Source organism: Notolepis coatsorum, assembly GCF_963971535.1.
Source record: "Notolepis coatsorum genome assembly, chromosome: 7".
Taxonomy (NCBI): Eukaryota; Metazoa; Chordata; class Actinopteri; order Aulopiformes; family Paralepididae; genus Notolepis; species Notolepis coatsorum.
In genome coordinates, this window is record NC_140171.1 from 36,791,902 (window position 1) to 36,806,900 (window position 14,999).

The following is a 14,999-nucleotide window of genomic DNA, read 5'->3' on the forward strand; positions in this document are numbered from 1 at the left end:
ATAATAAGTGGCATGTCTTATAAAACCTATAAAGGTAGGGGAGCTCCAGTAGCTCACCGCGTATCTCGGCGCTATTTCGGCGTCGGGGACAACCGTGCGCGTCACGGATCTGGGGTACACGAGTTCGACTCCCGGACTCGCCGTATTTTCTCAGAGTGTCTTTCCCCGATCTATATCCCATTCAACCTGTTTCTGTCGGTCATGCTTGACCAGAAATAGCGATAAACGCTGAAAAGAACCAGCTGACTGGTCAAAGTTAAAAAAAAAAAAACCTATAAAGGTCAAGATTGAACTTTAAAAACGTTAATACATTCTATAAACAAATATTTTAAATTAAAATCTATTATCATTATACAGCACATGTACAGAACGAAAGGAAGTTCCATCCAACCAGAGTGCAAATGGAACAGTAAAGTGCAATAGTAATATACAATGTACAGGTGATTAAACTGGGTATAAAATATATAGATGAGTACTACCGAGTGCAGTGCTAATCAGATGTATGTACAGAGTTGTAATATTAATATGTACAGTGATACAGGTATAAAGACAGTATGGTAGTACTAGTCATACTGACCAGCAGTGTAACTAGTAAGAGTAGGTAAGGGATATGTACAGATATAGATATATAAAGACACACACACACACAGGGAGGGACTAACCGATGATGTCTGCATAGACCTCCATCTGTCCGTGCTGCTGCGCCAGCTGAAAGGCTTCGTTGTTGCACTGCGACAACACCAGGAACTGGATGGCTGAGCCATAGTCATTAAGCCGCAAGAAGAATCTGACACACACACACACACACACACACACACACACGCACACACACACACACACAGGGAAATGTTCATTTTACTAAGCACATTTGCGTGCGTGTGTGTGTGTGTGTGTGTGTGTGTGTGTGTGTGTGTGTGTGTGTGTTCGCCCGACCTAGCGACCATCTTGGCTCCGTCGATGCTCTGCGTCTCCCTGACGATGCGGACGGCGTCCTCCGGGTTGTTTAGGTGATCCAACAGAACCCGGATCATGTTGTCCCAGTCCCTCGCACTCTCATAGGCCTGTGCTGCATCCTTATACCTGACACACACACACACACGCACACACGCGCACGTTAACAGCGCCTTGCTAAACTGCATTTAAAAGGATGTTGTCACTGCCTTAAACCTGGACTTAAAAGACTAGACGGACCACAAATGCTTTCACGCAAACACACACACAGAGAACCTACTTCCCGTCCATCTCCTTGGCCTTTGCGTACTGCAGGTGGATCTTAGGAGAGGAGACCTGAGGGAGCAACTCTCCTACCTTCACCCTGGGGGGGGGGGTACATGCATTTAGAGGAAGAGAGAGAGAGAGAGAGAGAGGTTTGTGTTAGGGATAATATAATAATAATAATAAACTTTATTTGTATAGCACCTTTCATAAAGAAACTGCAGCTCAAAGTGCTTCACAACAGGAAAAAGACAGGCATAAAATGAGCACATAAAGTGCAGACATATAAAATCACAGTTTTTCACATTAGGATCTAACATCCCAACAGGCCACCTTGTTTATGGTTTGATTCCGTTTTAAATAGACAATAATAAAAAGAGTAAGATAAAATAGACCAATAGTGCAGTGCAATAAAATTGTAGAATATAATTTAAAAATATATATATTTTACAGTGCAATAAAATAGTTCTGGATTACTGTTCAAAGTCGTCTTTACCTTCTCTGTTTGGTATCCACAGTTTAAAACTTGACAGTCTTCCCTCCTGTTTTATACCCACTTTGACCCTTTGAACCTCTCACCCAGGACAAACCTCCCACTCAGGGCGCAGTTCCCTCTCTCAGTGTGCAGTTCCCTCTCTCAGCAGTTCTAGGCCTGGGTCCTACACAGTTTTAAAGCCTGACAGTCTCTTGTTTTATACCCACACAGTTTAATACCCGACAGTTTTGAACCTGTAATAAAAAGCAATAGACAGAGTAAAATAATACAGTGCAATAAAATAGTAGAATAGAATAGATAGTAAAATTATGCAATAGAATGGACAGAGTAAAATAGTGCTACAGTACAATCAACAGCGGAGTGTATTAGAACAGTGGTTCTCAAACTGTGGTACGCGTATTTTTTTTTATAATATATATATTTTTTTTTGCACAAAAAAAAAGAAAATTATAATATATATTATAATTATTATAATTATTATAAATTTTTTTGCAGTCAGGCCACTGAACTTAGAAGCAGGCCAGTGTTTCTAGTTGTGGCGGCGCGATAGTTAGATAACCTAAGTGGGGAACAACCAGGAGATCACTGTGACAGAGAGTAATTCAGTCTAAACAGTCATAAATCTTTTATTCTTTTATTCAGCCCTGATCATAATTTTTTTTAATGTCAGATAAAAAATGAAATACTCCCACTTTTCTGAAAAGAGTTGTTGTTAAATCTGACATTACAGTGGCCTATCTATTAAAGATAGGAACAGCCTACAGTATATTGTGAAAATGTGCTCCAAAATAATTGGAGTAAAACAGAGAGACCTATGTTCTCTCTGGATGGACCAGGTGGTCAAGAAGGGGACGAGCATCACAAATCAACCTCTCCATGCTCTGTCTCGGCGGTTTTCGCTGTTGCCTTCTGGCCGCCGTTATGACGTTCCACCAAGTAGGACCAACCGTTACGCCAAATGTTTTGTACCCTCGGCTATCAGACTTTTAAACACAGACAGTAGTCATTTTAAGTAGCCTTTTACACTTAGTTGTCTGTTTTTACTTTTACTTTTACTGGATTGTGTATTGCATGGAATGTTGTTGTTGCCGTGCTGCTATTGAGATGTTTTGTTTTTGTTGTTTTTGTTACTCGTGAAGCTACAAATATGAATTGCCCCACACAGGATCAATAAAGTTGTGTTAATCTGAATCTGAATAGTGAGAATAATAATGGACCAAGGCAGCTCCCCTGTTGAACTCCGAAGTAGGTGTCATGTTTCTCAGAAGAATGATCTCCAAGCCTGACGTAATATTTTCTCCCTTTGATATATGTTCTGAACCAGTTTAATACATAGTCAGAAAGACCAACTAACTTTTCTAGACGATTTATTAGGATATCATGGTCGATCGTGTCAAATGCTGCGCTTAGATCTAATAGGACGAGAATTGAGACTTTTTGTAAGAGCAGTTTCAGTGCTATGGTGCGTTCTGAAGCCTGATTGAAATTCCTCCATGATGTTGTTTTCTTTGAGAAAGGAGTTTATTTGTATTGAGATAATTTTTTCAAGTATCTTGCTGATGAATGGGAGGTTGGATATTGGCTATAGTTGGTTAATACATTACTGTCTAGTTTGGGTTTCTTTAGTAAGGGTCTTACGACAGCTGTTTTGAATGCGTCTGGGAAAATACCTGTCAGAAGCGCTGTATTTATAATATTTAGGACATGACTTGCAATACTCTCGAATATTCGCTTAAAAAATGCTGTGGGTATAGGGTCAATACAGGAAGTGGAGGAGTTACATTCCATGACAGTTTTGTAAAGCTCAGTTGATGTAATGCAAGCCAATTTTCCTATGGTTACTTTTTCGCAGGGTTTGCTGATGGTGTCCATGTTTGTATCAGGACTAATGCTGGCTCTAATTGAAGTTATTTTGTTATTGAAGAATAATGCTAGTTCTTCACATTTTGATGCAGATGACTGTGGAGGGGTGGGGGCAGTGTTGAGTAGCTGGTCGATGGCTGAGAATAATATTCTAGAGTTTCCAACATTCTCTGTGATAATCTTAGAAAAATAGTGCTTTCTTGCCACTCGTATTTCTTTGTTATAGGCAGTCATGGCTTCCTTATATATATATATCGCAGTGGACTTTCCTCCATTTTCGTTCAGCAGCTCTACAGATTCTCTTTTACTGACCAACACTGCTATTATTTAACCATGGGGAGATTTTGTCACTTGACTTATTTGTTTTGCCTTTAATGGAGCGACAGCATCCAGTGTATATGATAGGGTGTTGTTGAGATTTTCAACCATGCAGTTTAAAGAACAGTCCAGGCTGGATGGTTCAGTTTGTCTCATGATGTTTGAGAACTTCTCTTCTGCGATGTCATCTAGTACTCTTCGCTTTACAACGGTTACCTTTTTTGTCTCTGTTAAGTTTAGGTTAGCAATGCATTGAAGAATACACAGTGATGGTCAGATATAGGTAATTCGAGCCTTGTTGTCGTCACTAAGTCTAGGGTGTTACCATGTTGGTGAGTGGGTTCATTTACATGTTGTAAATGACTCTTGGAGGGCACAGTGCAAGAGCAAGTCACCATATCAGCCCAAACTGAAAAGTTACAGCAAGCATCAACAGTGCAACCACACAAATTCACTTGTAACAATATTTTAACAAAAGTAATGTGTGAATTTTGGGTTAATATTTAACTAGTCGAGTATGTGGTAATAAAACGGGAAAAGTACTTGAATATTAAATTGTGTGTGTGTGTGTGTGTGTGTGTCTCACCAGTTCTTGCAGCGGATGTAGACTGATGCAGCCTTGTCGTAATATTGGCCTCTCTCATACAGCTGAGCCGCTTCAGAGAATTGCTGTAGAACAAATAAGGCTGAAGTGTTATAAGAGCCACAGGATGGAACCATAGAGAAAAGCAAGGTGCAGATAAACGAAGGACGTGAGAAGGTTTAACATGAATATAGAGATGGGAAGACAGCAGGCACGTTGGAACAGGGGCTGCGGCAGCACCCCCTAGTGGCAGCTTCAGTTACTGCACAAAAGTAAAAACGGTATTTTTATATACTGTAACATATATATAATATAAGTTATACGTTCATCCTGCTCAAAGCACTTGACTTCACCATTACACTGACACACTTGTAAATACGTTAATTCTTGTTAGATTGCCCGACTGTATTATTTTCCTCGCTGTGTGAAATACTACAGTTGCGTCTGAGGGGAGTGGCCACTGGCGGACAGTGCTCCCTGTCTCGGGTGTCGGAGAGGAGACGCACTGATGAGAGGAGATGAGAATGAATGAATGAAAACTTTATTTAACAGATTGCAGAATGGGTACAATACAGTATGGCTCAATACACACAATTAAGGGGATACGGACCAGAGAAAGACGTTTGTCTTGTTTACATCAGGGTCCCCCATTTTCAATTCATAGTGTTCATAGACGCACCAAAATCCATTGCGGGGTGAACATTTTCCGCAAAACATTAATATCTTTGGAACCGTTTGTGTTCAATTGTATCTGAATCGGGAGATGATCTTCTCTCGTCACAATTGAAATTGTATTTCTCCGTCGAGCAAAAGCTGGCTGGCAGTTGATTATATTATATATATATTATTATTATATATTATTATATTGAATAATATACGCACTCCGAAAGTCTATAAACTTGTGCATAACGGAGCAGAGGTCCCCAACCATCGGGTCGCGGACCGATGTAATATAAAACACTTAATTAGCCGTGCATTGATAATACAATTGGTATCAACTGTGTAACGTCTTAATTTTGGCGCGACAGAGTTGTTGTAGGAGATGCATTCAATCTAACATTGAAGCTAATGGAGATGGAGCCAAGTGAGGTATTCAGAAGTTCAAGTGAGGTTTGTTTGTTTTTATTTCATCAGGTTTGAAAAGTCAAAATAAAACAATTATTATGTTCTTCTTCTATGTTTGCCTCACGTCATTTTCAGTTAAAGGGTCATTAGAAATTTTATTTGAAAGGGCAAAATCTGTTCTAGTCGGCACAATATACAGACCGCGAGATCAAACTGGCTTTTATGATACTCTGGATGTGTGCTTAGCTGGAGCTGAGGATGCGGAAAAAATTCTTATTGGGGATTGGAACACGGATATGCAACAAAAAGATGCACCCGTCTTCAAATCCTTCAATAGGTTTTGTGATCTGCACGGCCTCAGCCAGCTAATCACCCAACCCACAAGGATATGTGAATCAACTCAGACTACCATTGACCTCATACTGACCTCTGACAAGTCCAAGATCTCCAATAAAGGGGTTATAGCATGTGGGTTAAGTGATCATTATATGATATTCTGTACCCGCAAAAAGCTAAAACTAAAGGCTGGCTGTCACAAAACAGTCACATCTAGAGACCTCAAAACCTACTCTAGCGAGGCCTTTAACCTTGAACTGGAGAGTCTGGACTGGTCAGATGAACTCAATGGTACACTGGTTGAAGAAACTTGGCTTGGCTTCAAAACCAAATTTTCATCAATACTAAACAACATGGCCCCCCTAAGAACCACCAGGGTAAAAAATCGTGCTGAGTCATGGATGCACACTGAAATACTGACCGCTATGAAAGCCAGAGACAAAAAATGCTCTGAGTTTCGTAAAAGCCAGTCAAAGCTTACCAAAAGCACGAGCAGTGAACTCCAAGACCACGTGACTGAACTCAAACTAGAAAGAAACAGACTAAGAAATGACGTAAACTCCATGATCAAAACTGCTAAAAAAAATGTCATCAATGACAAAACCGAGGAAAACTAAAATAAACCACGTGAACTTTGGAAATTACTCAACAATCAACTAGGCTGCAGTAAAAAACTTAAAACCAGGTTCTCAAACATAAACAAAGACGGACAACACGCTCATCACAGACAAGCTGGATGTAGCCAATTACTTAAACACTTTCTTCACAAACATAGCCACAACACTGGTAAACAAACTACCCTCCCACTCAGGGCAGTATGGGGTAGAACACATAGTAGCATACTACAAGAACCTAGGCGTCCACAAAGACGACTTCAAACTGGAAATGGTAACTACAGATGAGGTACTCAAAAAACTGAGCGCCCTCCAACCAAACAAGGCCACTGGCCATGACAACATCCCCTCCAAATTCCTCAGAGACTCAGCAGCAGCCATCACCCCAGTCATCACACACATAATAAACCTCTCCATAAAACAGGGACACGTCCCCAAGGACTTCAAAATTGCGAGTGTAACACCCCTGCACAAAAAGGGCCGCAAATTAGACCCGGGCAACTACCGCCCTGTTTCTATCCTTACATCCATCTCGAAAGTCATGGAAAAAATAGTATACGAACAGATTGAAAAGTACCTTGCGGAAAAAAAATCTAATCTACGAATTCCAATCTGGCTTCAGAACATCCCACTCCACTGACACATGCCTTCTCTACTTGAACGACCACATCAAACAAGAGGTGGACGCGGGCAAATACTGCGGCATGGTCATGCTGGACCTACAAAAGGCCTTCGACACTGTCAATCACACCATTCTGATTGACAAGCTAAAAGCAATTGGTTTTGATCGTTTATCAGTGAGCTGGATACAATTCTACCTGGAGGGGAGGGAACAGATGGTGGAGGTAAACGGTACCCTATCCCCCCCCCTCACAGTGAGCTGTGGTGTTCCACAAGGAAGCATACTAGGACCGCTACTATTCCTAATTTATGCAAATGGCATGTCGTCAGCTTGTGACTGCAACTTGTTCCTGTTTGCGGACGACTCAGCCCTGCTGGTCTCTGACAAGAACAAGTTACAGGTTGAAAAAGCCCTCAGCTCGGAACTAGGCAAAATCTGCATATGGCTCGCCGACAACAAACTATCATTACACATGGGCAAAACAGTCCATTCTCTTCGGTTCAAATAACAAACTCAGCAAGACCGACGGCTTCTCGGTTACAGTGGGTGACAATATTGTCACAAGGAAAGATGAAATTACATACCTAGGTTCCATCCTAGAGGCTAACCTCCAATGTACAGCCCTCACCCACCCACCCAACCCCACCCCACCCACCCAACCTCCTCCAATGTACAGTTTCTACGCCAAATGTATATACACTCTTTTTCTGGACACTTTTGTATCACAAACAGTACTGTATTTGCAAATCTGATATGTCATAAATGTATAGATGTAGCAGTACTGTCTATCTGTATGTCATGTATGTCATATATGTTATGATGAATTGAAAATGGGGGACCCTGATGTAAACAAGACGAAAGTCTTTCTCTGGTCTGCATCCCCTTAACAATTGTATGTATTGAGCTGTACTGTACTGTACCCATTCTGCAATCTGTTAATAAACTTTTCAATCAATCAATCAATCAATCAATCAATCAATTCAATTCAATCAATCAAAGAAATAACTTATTTCAAAGCCATTCTAAACAACGAACATTCCTCTCACGGCGTTCTGAAAAAGAAAATCTCAGAAAGGCCGCACCGCCTGCCGATTTAAAGTTCCAACGTGCCTGGAAGACAGAAAGAAAGAAGAGAGAGCAACACTGAATAAGAGAGAGACAGACAGGGAGAGAAACAGACAGGGAGAGAGAAAGGGAAAGAGAGAGAGATACAGATGGAGATATGGACTTGCTGGCCTCCCGGCCACTGCCACCAAGCCTCTTCAACTCATTCAGAACCTGCACTGGCTCCCCATTGCTGCACGAATCCACTTCAAGGCCCTCGACCTGGCATACCGTGCGGCAAAGGGAACCGCTCCCGCCTACCTCCGGTCAATGGTCTCTAGCTACACACCCTCAAGACCCCTACGCTCTGCATCTTCTGGCCGCCTTAGACCTACTCCTATCCAAGCTCCGGGAGGGTCATCAAAGAGAAGCCGCCTATTCTCGGTCCTTGCCCCACAATGGTGGAATGAACTACCCACCCCAGTTAGGACAGCCGAAACCCGTCCAATCTTTCGCCGTCGACTAAAGACGCACTTCTTCAACCATTATCTGAAAAAAAAAAAATATATATATATATATCTAACCCTAACTAACCTTACTGTCATCTATGTCCTAATAAACTAACCTACACTGTAGCACTCAACACTTTGATGTACATTGTTACTCAGCTGATAGAGTTGTGCCCTTCCTGATGACTTGTCGCACAGAACTTGTAAATCGCTTTGGATAAAAGCGTCAGCTAAATGACTAAATGCAAATGTAAATTATCAAGAATGACAGAGAGAGAGAGAGACAGACAGACAGATACAGAGGGAGAGATGGACAGTGATCAACAATGACAGAGAGAGGAGGAGAAAGGGAGAGGAGGAGAAAGGGAGGAGAGAGAGAGAGAGAGAGAGAGAGAGAGAGAGAGAGAGAGAGAGAGAGAGACCTACAACCAGCCACAGTGGCCTCTCTCTACCTTCATGCTCTCCAGTATGGCCCCACAGTCCTTCTTCAGGGCTCTGCTGGGGTGCTGGAGGGCTTGGCTCGCTCCTCGTCTGATGTCCCCCATTCTGATGGACATCCTGGCCACGCCCCCCTGGCACGCTTCATCGTGCTCCTGGAACTACAGAGGGATGGAGAGAGGGAGGGAGCAAGAGAAAGAGAGCGGGATGGAGGAGGAGGGAAAGGAGAGAGAGGGAGGGAGGGAGAAGAGTTTTAAACTACTTGTAAGGCTGGCAGCTAAAGTGACGATACACAGGCAGATATTAGGAGCAAATGTATCGGGCAAATCTGGTGCAGTGTTAGCTGGCACAGCTGTTGCATTTAAATTAGCAGTGAGGCCAGCAGCTAGAGTGATGACACACTCTGGAAAATGTTATCTGGCTGAGGTCAACGGGTATGAGCGTCTTATCGGAGAAACCCAGGAACTGTTGCGGGAAATTCTAATTGTGTAGCATGTGAGCGCGTCTGGGCACAGCAGCATACTGATCGCGTACGTAGGAAATCAAAGGCTCTGAGGAGGAGGTCTTAAATACACAATTCCCTCTCATTTCATCATTGCCACAGAGAAGCATCACTGATGGCACCAGTAGGCCTGTTTGTGAACCTGCCATCAGACTCTTGATGTTAACCAAAGAATGGGAGGACTAGGAATAGACTCACCTTGCTGTCCTGGGTCATGCCTTTCTCGTAGTGTGACAGTGCATTAACATAGTCTCCACTGCAGAGAGAACAGAAGGGTTAGAGACCGTGTCTGTGGACCAGAGGCCTACTGATGTGAGTATCTGTGTGTGTGTGTTTTTTCTTTTACTTACATAAACTCTAGATGGACGGCATATTCTTTGGATATAAAGGGAATCTGGTCTTCTGCTAGTCTCTTGGCTAACATCAGAGCACTGTCCCAATGCAGCAGATCCCTCCTCATCTAACACACACACACACGCACAAACACACACACACACAGTCAGTCTGATCCTAGACTGTTAAAATAATGTACAGTGTAGTTTAATAAAAGCATTATACTTAATATGATAACCAGTCATACACAGATGTGTATACCAGACTAGGAGAATATCTATAATCAGTATGTTGTGATAACATGTGATATATCATTGAATGGGTCCATACATCAATATGTGATTACAGTATATCAGGCCTGATAGATGGGTATAGAATAGATGGGAACTTGATGTGACTGACTAGCGCCAAATGCTGGATAATTTCAGAGAGGATGATCATATACTGACTACTGTTGCCTCTCTCACACACACGCACGCACGCACGCAAACACACACACACACACACACAGTTCTTTATATGTTATATAACATATAAAGAACTGTGTGTGTGTGTGTGTGTGTGTGTGTGTGTGTGTGTGTGTGTGTGTGTGTGTGTGTGTGTAGATGTGTGTAGGTGTGTGTAGGTGTGTGTGTGTGTAGGTGTGTGTAGGTGTGTGTGTGTGTGTAGGTGTGTGTAGGTGTGTGTGTGTGTAGGTGTGTGTGTGTGTGTGTGTTACCTCCAGGGCAGCGATGGGACTGCTGGAGGACAGGTAGAGGTGTTGGGCCAGGTCATAGTCATTCAGGAACATGGCCAAGTGTCCGGCCAACAAACTCCTGTCCTCTATACCCTACAGAAAGAGGGGGGGGGGGGGATGAGTGAGAGAGAGAGTGAGTGAGTGAGTAAGTGTGTGTGTGTGTGTGTGTGTGTGTGTGTGTATGTGTGAGAGTGAGAGAGAGGGGTTATAGAAAAGGAAAAGAAGAAATAGGCTTGCCATCGAGTGTATACTGAGTTGTAGTGAGCCAGTGTGTGTATGTGTGCATGTGTGTGTATGCGTGCATACGTGTGTGTGTATGCGTGCATACGTGTGTGTGCGTGTGTGTGTCTAACCTGGATGTCCTGCAGGGATATGACCATGCCTACGTTGCCACTCATACGATAGACCTGTATGGCCAGTTCCACCTCCATGTGGACCAGACAGGCTCTGCCCATCTCAGCCCAGTCTGCTGCACTACCCAGAGACTCACACAGAGTCCATGCCTCTGGGAACCTGGAGATGAGAGAGAGAGAGACACACACACACACACACACACACACACACACACACACACACACACACACACACACACACACACACACACACACACACACACACACACACACACACACACACACACACACACACACACACACACACACACACACACACACACACACACACACACACACACACACACACACACACACACACACACACACACACACACACACACACACACACACACACACACACACACACACACACACACACACACACACACACACACGCACACACGCACACACGCACACACAGAATATATGCACCGAATTTCATGTAAAGTCGATCTTTGGGCGAATCAATAGCCTTGTAAAATGTGACAACACAGTAGCAAGATGCGACAATTAATCAAAAGTGAACCAATGGCGTCAGAGATAAAATATTCAAAATAAAAACATGAATCAGACCAGTGCCGTCAGTGCTATCACATGTGACGGACGGACGGACAGAGGAATGAATGGACAGACAGACTGACTCCCATGTTGACAGAACAACAGTAAAGCACATTAGCTGCAACATGGCGGACCTCTTGAGCATGAGGGCCTCTGCCAGCTGCGTGCTGAGCTGCTGGGCGGGGGCTGACGGTGTGCTGGAGGGGTGCTGCAGGAAGGAGTGTGTGCTCAGGGACACTTCACTCGTCTTGCCGCTTGGCGTCTGACACGTCAGAGTCCCATTGTACAGCAGCAAGGGCTTATGGGAGAAAGGCAGCGCAGTGCTACCCACCAGCACCACCTGAGGACCTGGACAGAGGGACAGAGAGAGAGAGAGAGAGAGAGAGAGAGAGAGAGAGAGAGAGAGAGAGAGAGAGAGAGAGAGACAGACAGAAATAAATGAAGGGATGAAACTAATTAAATAATATAGTTTTTAACTGTTTCACTGATGTGATTCTATTAAATGTCACTGATGTGATTCTATTAAATGTCACTGATGTGATCTCTATTACATGTCACTGATGTGATCTCTATTAAATGTCACTGATGAGATCTCTATTAAATGTCACTGATGTGATATCTATTAAATGTCACTGATGTGATCTCTATTAAATGTCACTGATGTGATCTCTATTAAATGTCATTGATGTGATCTCTATTAAATGTCACAGATTTCTATGCTGAGCATACCGGTTGTGTTTGTGTATAATTCAAACCCATCTGAGTGTATGGTGTGACAGGGAGATGTTTGTGTGTGTGTGTGTTACCATGTATGGTGGTTTTATGCAGGGCATAGGTGTAGACCTTGTCATCATCATAAGCTATAAACACGCCTCTGTCAGTTGGCCAGTTCTCCCATAGCACTCCTGTAATGGTAGGAGAAAAGCTGGGCAGCTCATAGCAGGAGTCTGTAGCCTGGGCACACACATGTACATATACACACACACACAGACACAGACACCAAATAATTCAAAACTTGACTTCCTTCACTTACAGTAGAGTCTAAATATAACTTTCCCTTACAAAATGTATCATGGTAGCTTGATGGTAATTTCATATATTTTTTAAAGATCATCACCATGGTACCATTTCGGTACTTAATGTGTAATGTATAAAATAATATAATAATGTACTGACATTGACGGGGAAGAGCAGGAAGCCTCCGTTCTTGTCATCGATGAAGACGAGTCGTGTGCCGTTGGGATCAGGGAAGACTTTTCTCACCCCTACTGAGTGACTGTACCTGTTCACTGTCTGCCAGTCCTCCAGCAACACACACACTACACTACCAGACTGAGAGAGAGAGAGAGAGAGAGAGAGAGAGAGAGAGAGAGAGAGAGAGAGAGAGAGAGAGAGACAGAGCGAGCAAGAGAGAGAGAGAGGCAGAGAGAGAGAGAGATAGAAACAGAGATAGAGAGGGAGAGAGAGAGAGAGGGGGAGACAGAGAAACAGAGAGAGACAGAAAGAGAGAGGGAGGGAGAGACAGAGAGAGAGGGAGATACCGAGAGAGACAGAGAAAGATAGAGAGACAGAGAGAGAGATAGAGAGAGGGAGACAGAGAGAGAGGGTGTGAGTAAAGACAGATGGAGGATGGGGAGAGAGAGAGAGGGCAGAAGGTAGAAGGTGGAAGAGAGAGAAAGCCAAAGTTGAAGGTAAAAAGGAGAGAGAGAGTTAGGTGGTTTGAATGTTGACTGTGTGTCTGAGAGCGAAGGCTCAGATATCAAATAATCCAGTCTCAACCAATCATCCAAATATAACAGATGGGGGTTGAAAAACATAGTTTTCCGTGGAGGTTTTCTGTGCCCCAGGAATGAAGCCTTACGTCGGTGCCATAGTACAGGAAGTCAGCAGAGAGGGCGTGGCAGAGGATCCGACCTTTACTGTCCTCATCTGGAAATAGCTTCATCTGCCTGTGCTCCTCCAGCTCCTCGCCCTCCATCTGACACACACACACAGAACAGAACCAGATATAATTGGTCTTCTTCTATCACTCCTTTGTGGAGAGCATCTTAACTTTTTTTTTTTTCATTGTCAATGAATAATAAAAACAAACTGCATAAAATAGTCAATAATTGACAGAGTGGTGAGGAAAGGACAGGCGACTTTTACAGCTGTATCACGTTCCCTATTCAGTGTCTAGGAGCGGTTACCATCAGGCAGACAGGCAGGTACAGTATAGGGTCCCATCTAGGAATGTTCGATATTGGCTTTTTTACCGATACCGATATTGTCCAACTCTTAATTTCCGATACCGATATATGCAGGGTTCCCCCCCCCCCCAAAAAACTGAATAATTTCAGGTAATTAACATTACATATCTTTTGTCGTGGAATTAACACAACATTATGCATACTTTTGACAATAAATAAAACCAGAATTTGTTCTTACTTGCTTGCCTGGGTAAATTTTTAACCGATACTGATCATTTCCAATATCACATTTTAATGCCAATATCGGCCGATAATATCGGACATCCCTAGTCCCATCCTTCTGAACCAACTGGGCTCGCAGACCACTGGTGCCTATCAGTATTGCACTCAGCATTGAACAAACTGTGAAACACAAATAACTGAACCTCTGTGTGTGAGGATGTAGAGCACTTTAATGATGTGTTGGGAATAGGTCTATAATAATGTGTTCTGTTGTTGTTATTCTCAACCCTGCTTACGACCTCTTTAACCCCCTTCCCTCTGGCAGAAGACTCCAAAGTCTCAGGTGCAGGACATCCCGTTTTAAAAACAGTACATATCCCGAGGCTGTCCGTCACCTGAACTCAAGTACAAATGTACAGGCACTTTGCACAACAAGGGCTAGCACCAGCCAACATGCACTTTAAGGCAATATGCACTTTAAAACTAGAACACAGAGCAATTTATTTTAGGTACTGTAGCATTTTTTCTTTTTAATTGTTTGTGTAAAACTTTTTATTGTGGGGATTGTATTCTTGTGTTTTTATATTGTATGTTTTTAACATTGTCTGTACTGTATGTGGCACCAAGACAAATCCCAATCAACAGTGTTGAAATGGCAATAAAGTTTCTATCTATCTATCTATCTATCTATCTATCTATCTATCTATCTATCTATCTATCTATCTATCTATCTATCTTATTATAGTTGTCTGTCTATCTATTGTGATGAGGGATTCACCAGGTCATAAAGCCCCACGGCAGAGCTGGGAGAAACAAGCAGCGTAGCAATCAGCACCCACAGCTGCTGGCCAATCACAGACACCAGGAACTCATCATCAAGCCTCATCAGCAGCCACATAAAAGGAGGCTTCTGACAGCACATGGGCAGGTTAGTTTGACTCACCTCAAACCAGAGGTCACA

The 14,999-nt window shown here is 43.0% G+C and overlaps 1 protein-coding gene across 1 annotated transcript in view; it reads right to left on the bottom strand.

The window, feature by feature from the left end:
* Nucleotides 1–14,999, bottom strand: part of wdr19 (WD repeat domain 19) — a 42,560-nt gene that overhangs the window by 16,332 nt on the left and 11,229 nt on the right. Inside the window, 13 exon segments of the mRNA XM_084319028.1 lie at nt 663–787; nt 934–1,080; nt 1,232–1,315; nt 4,479–4,561; nt 9,118–9,264; nt 9,804–9,861; nt 9,956–10,065; nt 10,657–10,767; nt 11,028–11,187; nt 11,762–11,975; nt 12,434–12,581; nt 12,804–12,959; nt 13,489–13,605. Of these exon segments, the coding sequence (XP_084175154.1) occupies nt 663–787; nt 934–1,080; nt 1,232–1,315; nt 4,479–4,561; nt 9,118–9,264; nt 9,804–9,861; nt 9,956–10,065; nt 10,657–10,767; nt 11,028–11,187; nt 11,762–11,975; nt 12,434–12,581; nt 12,804–12,959; nt 13,489–13,605 (1,660 nt within the window).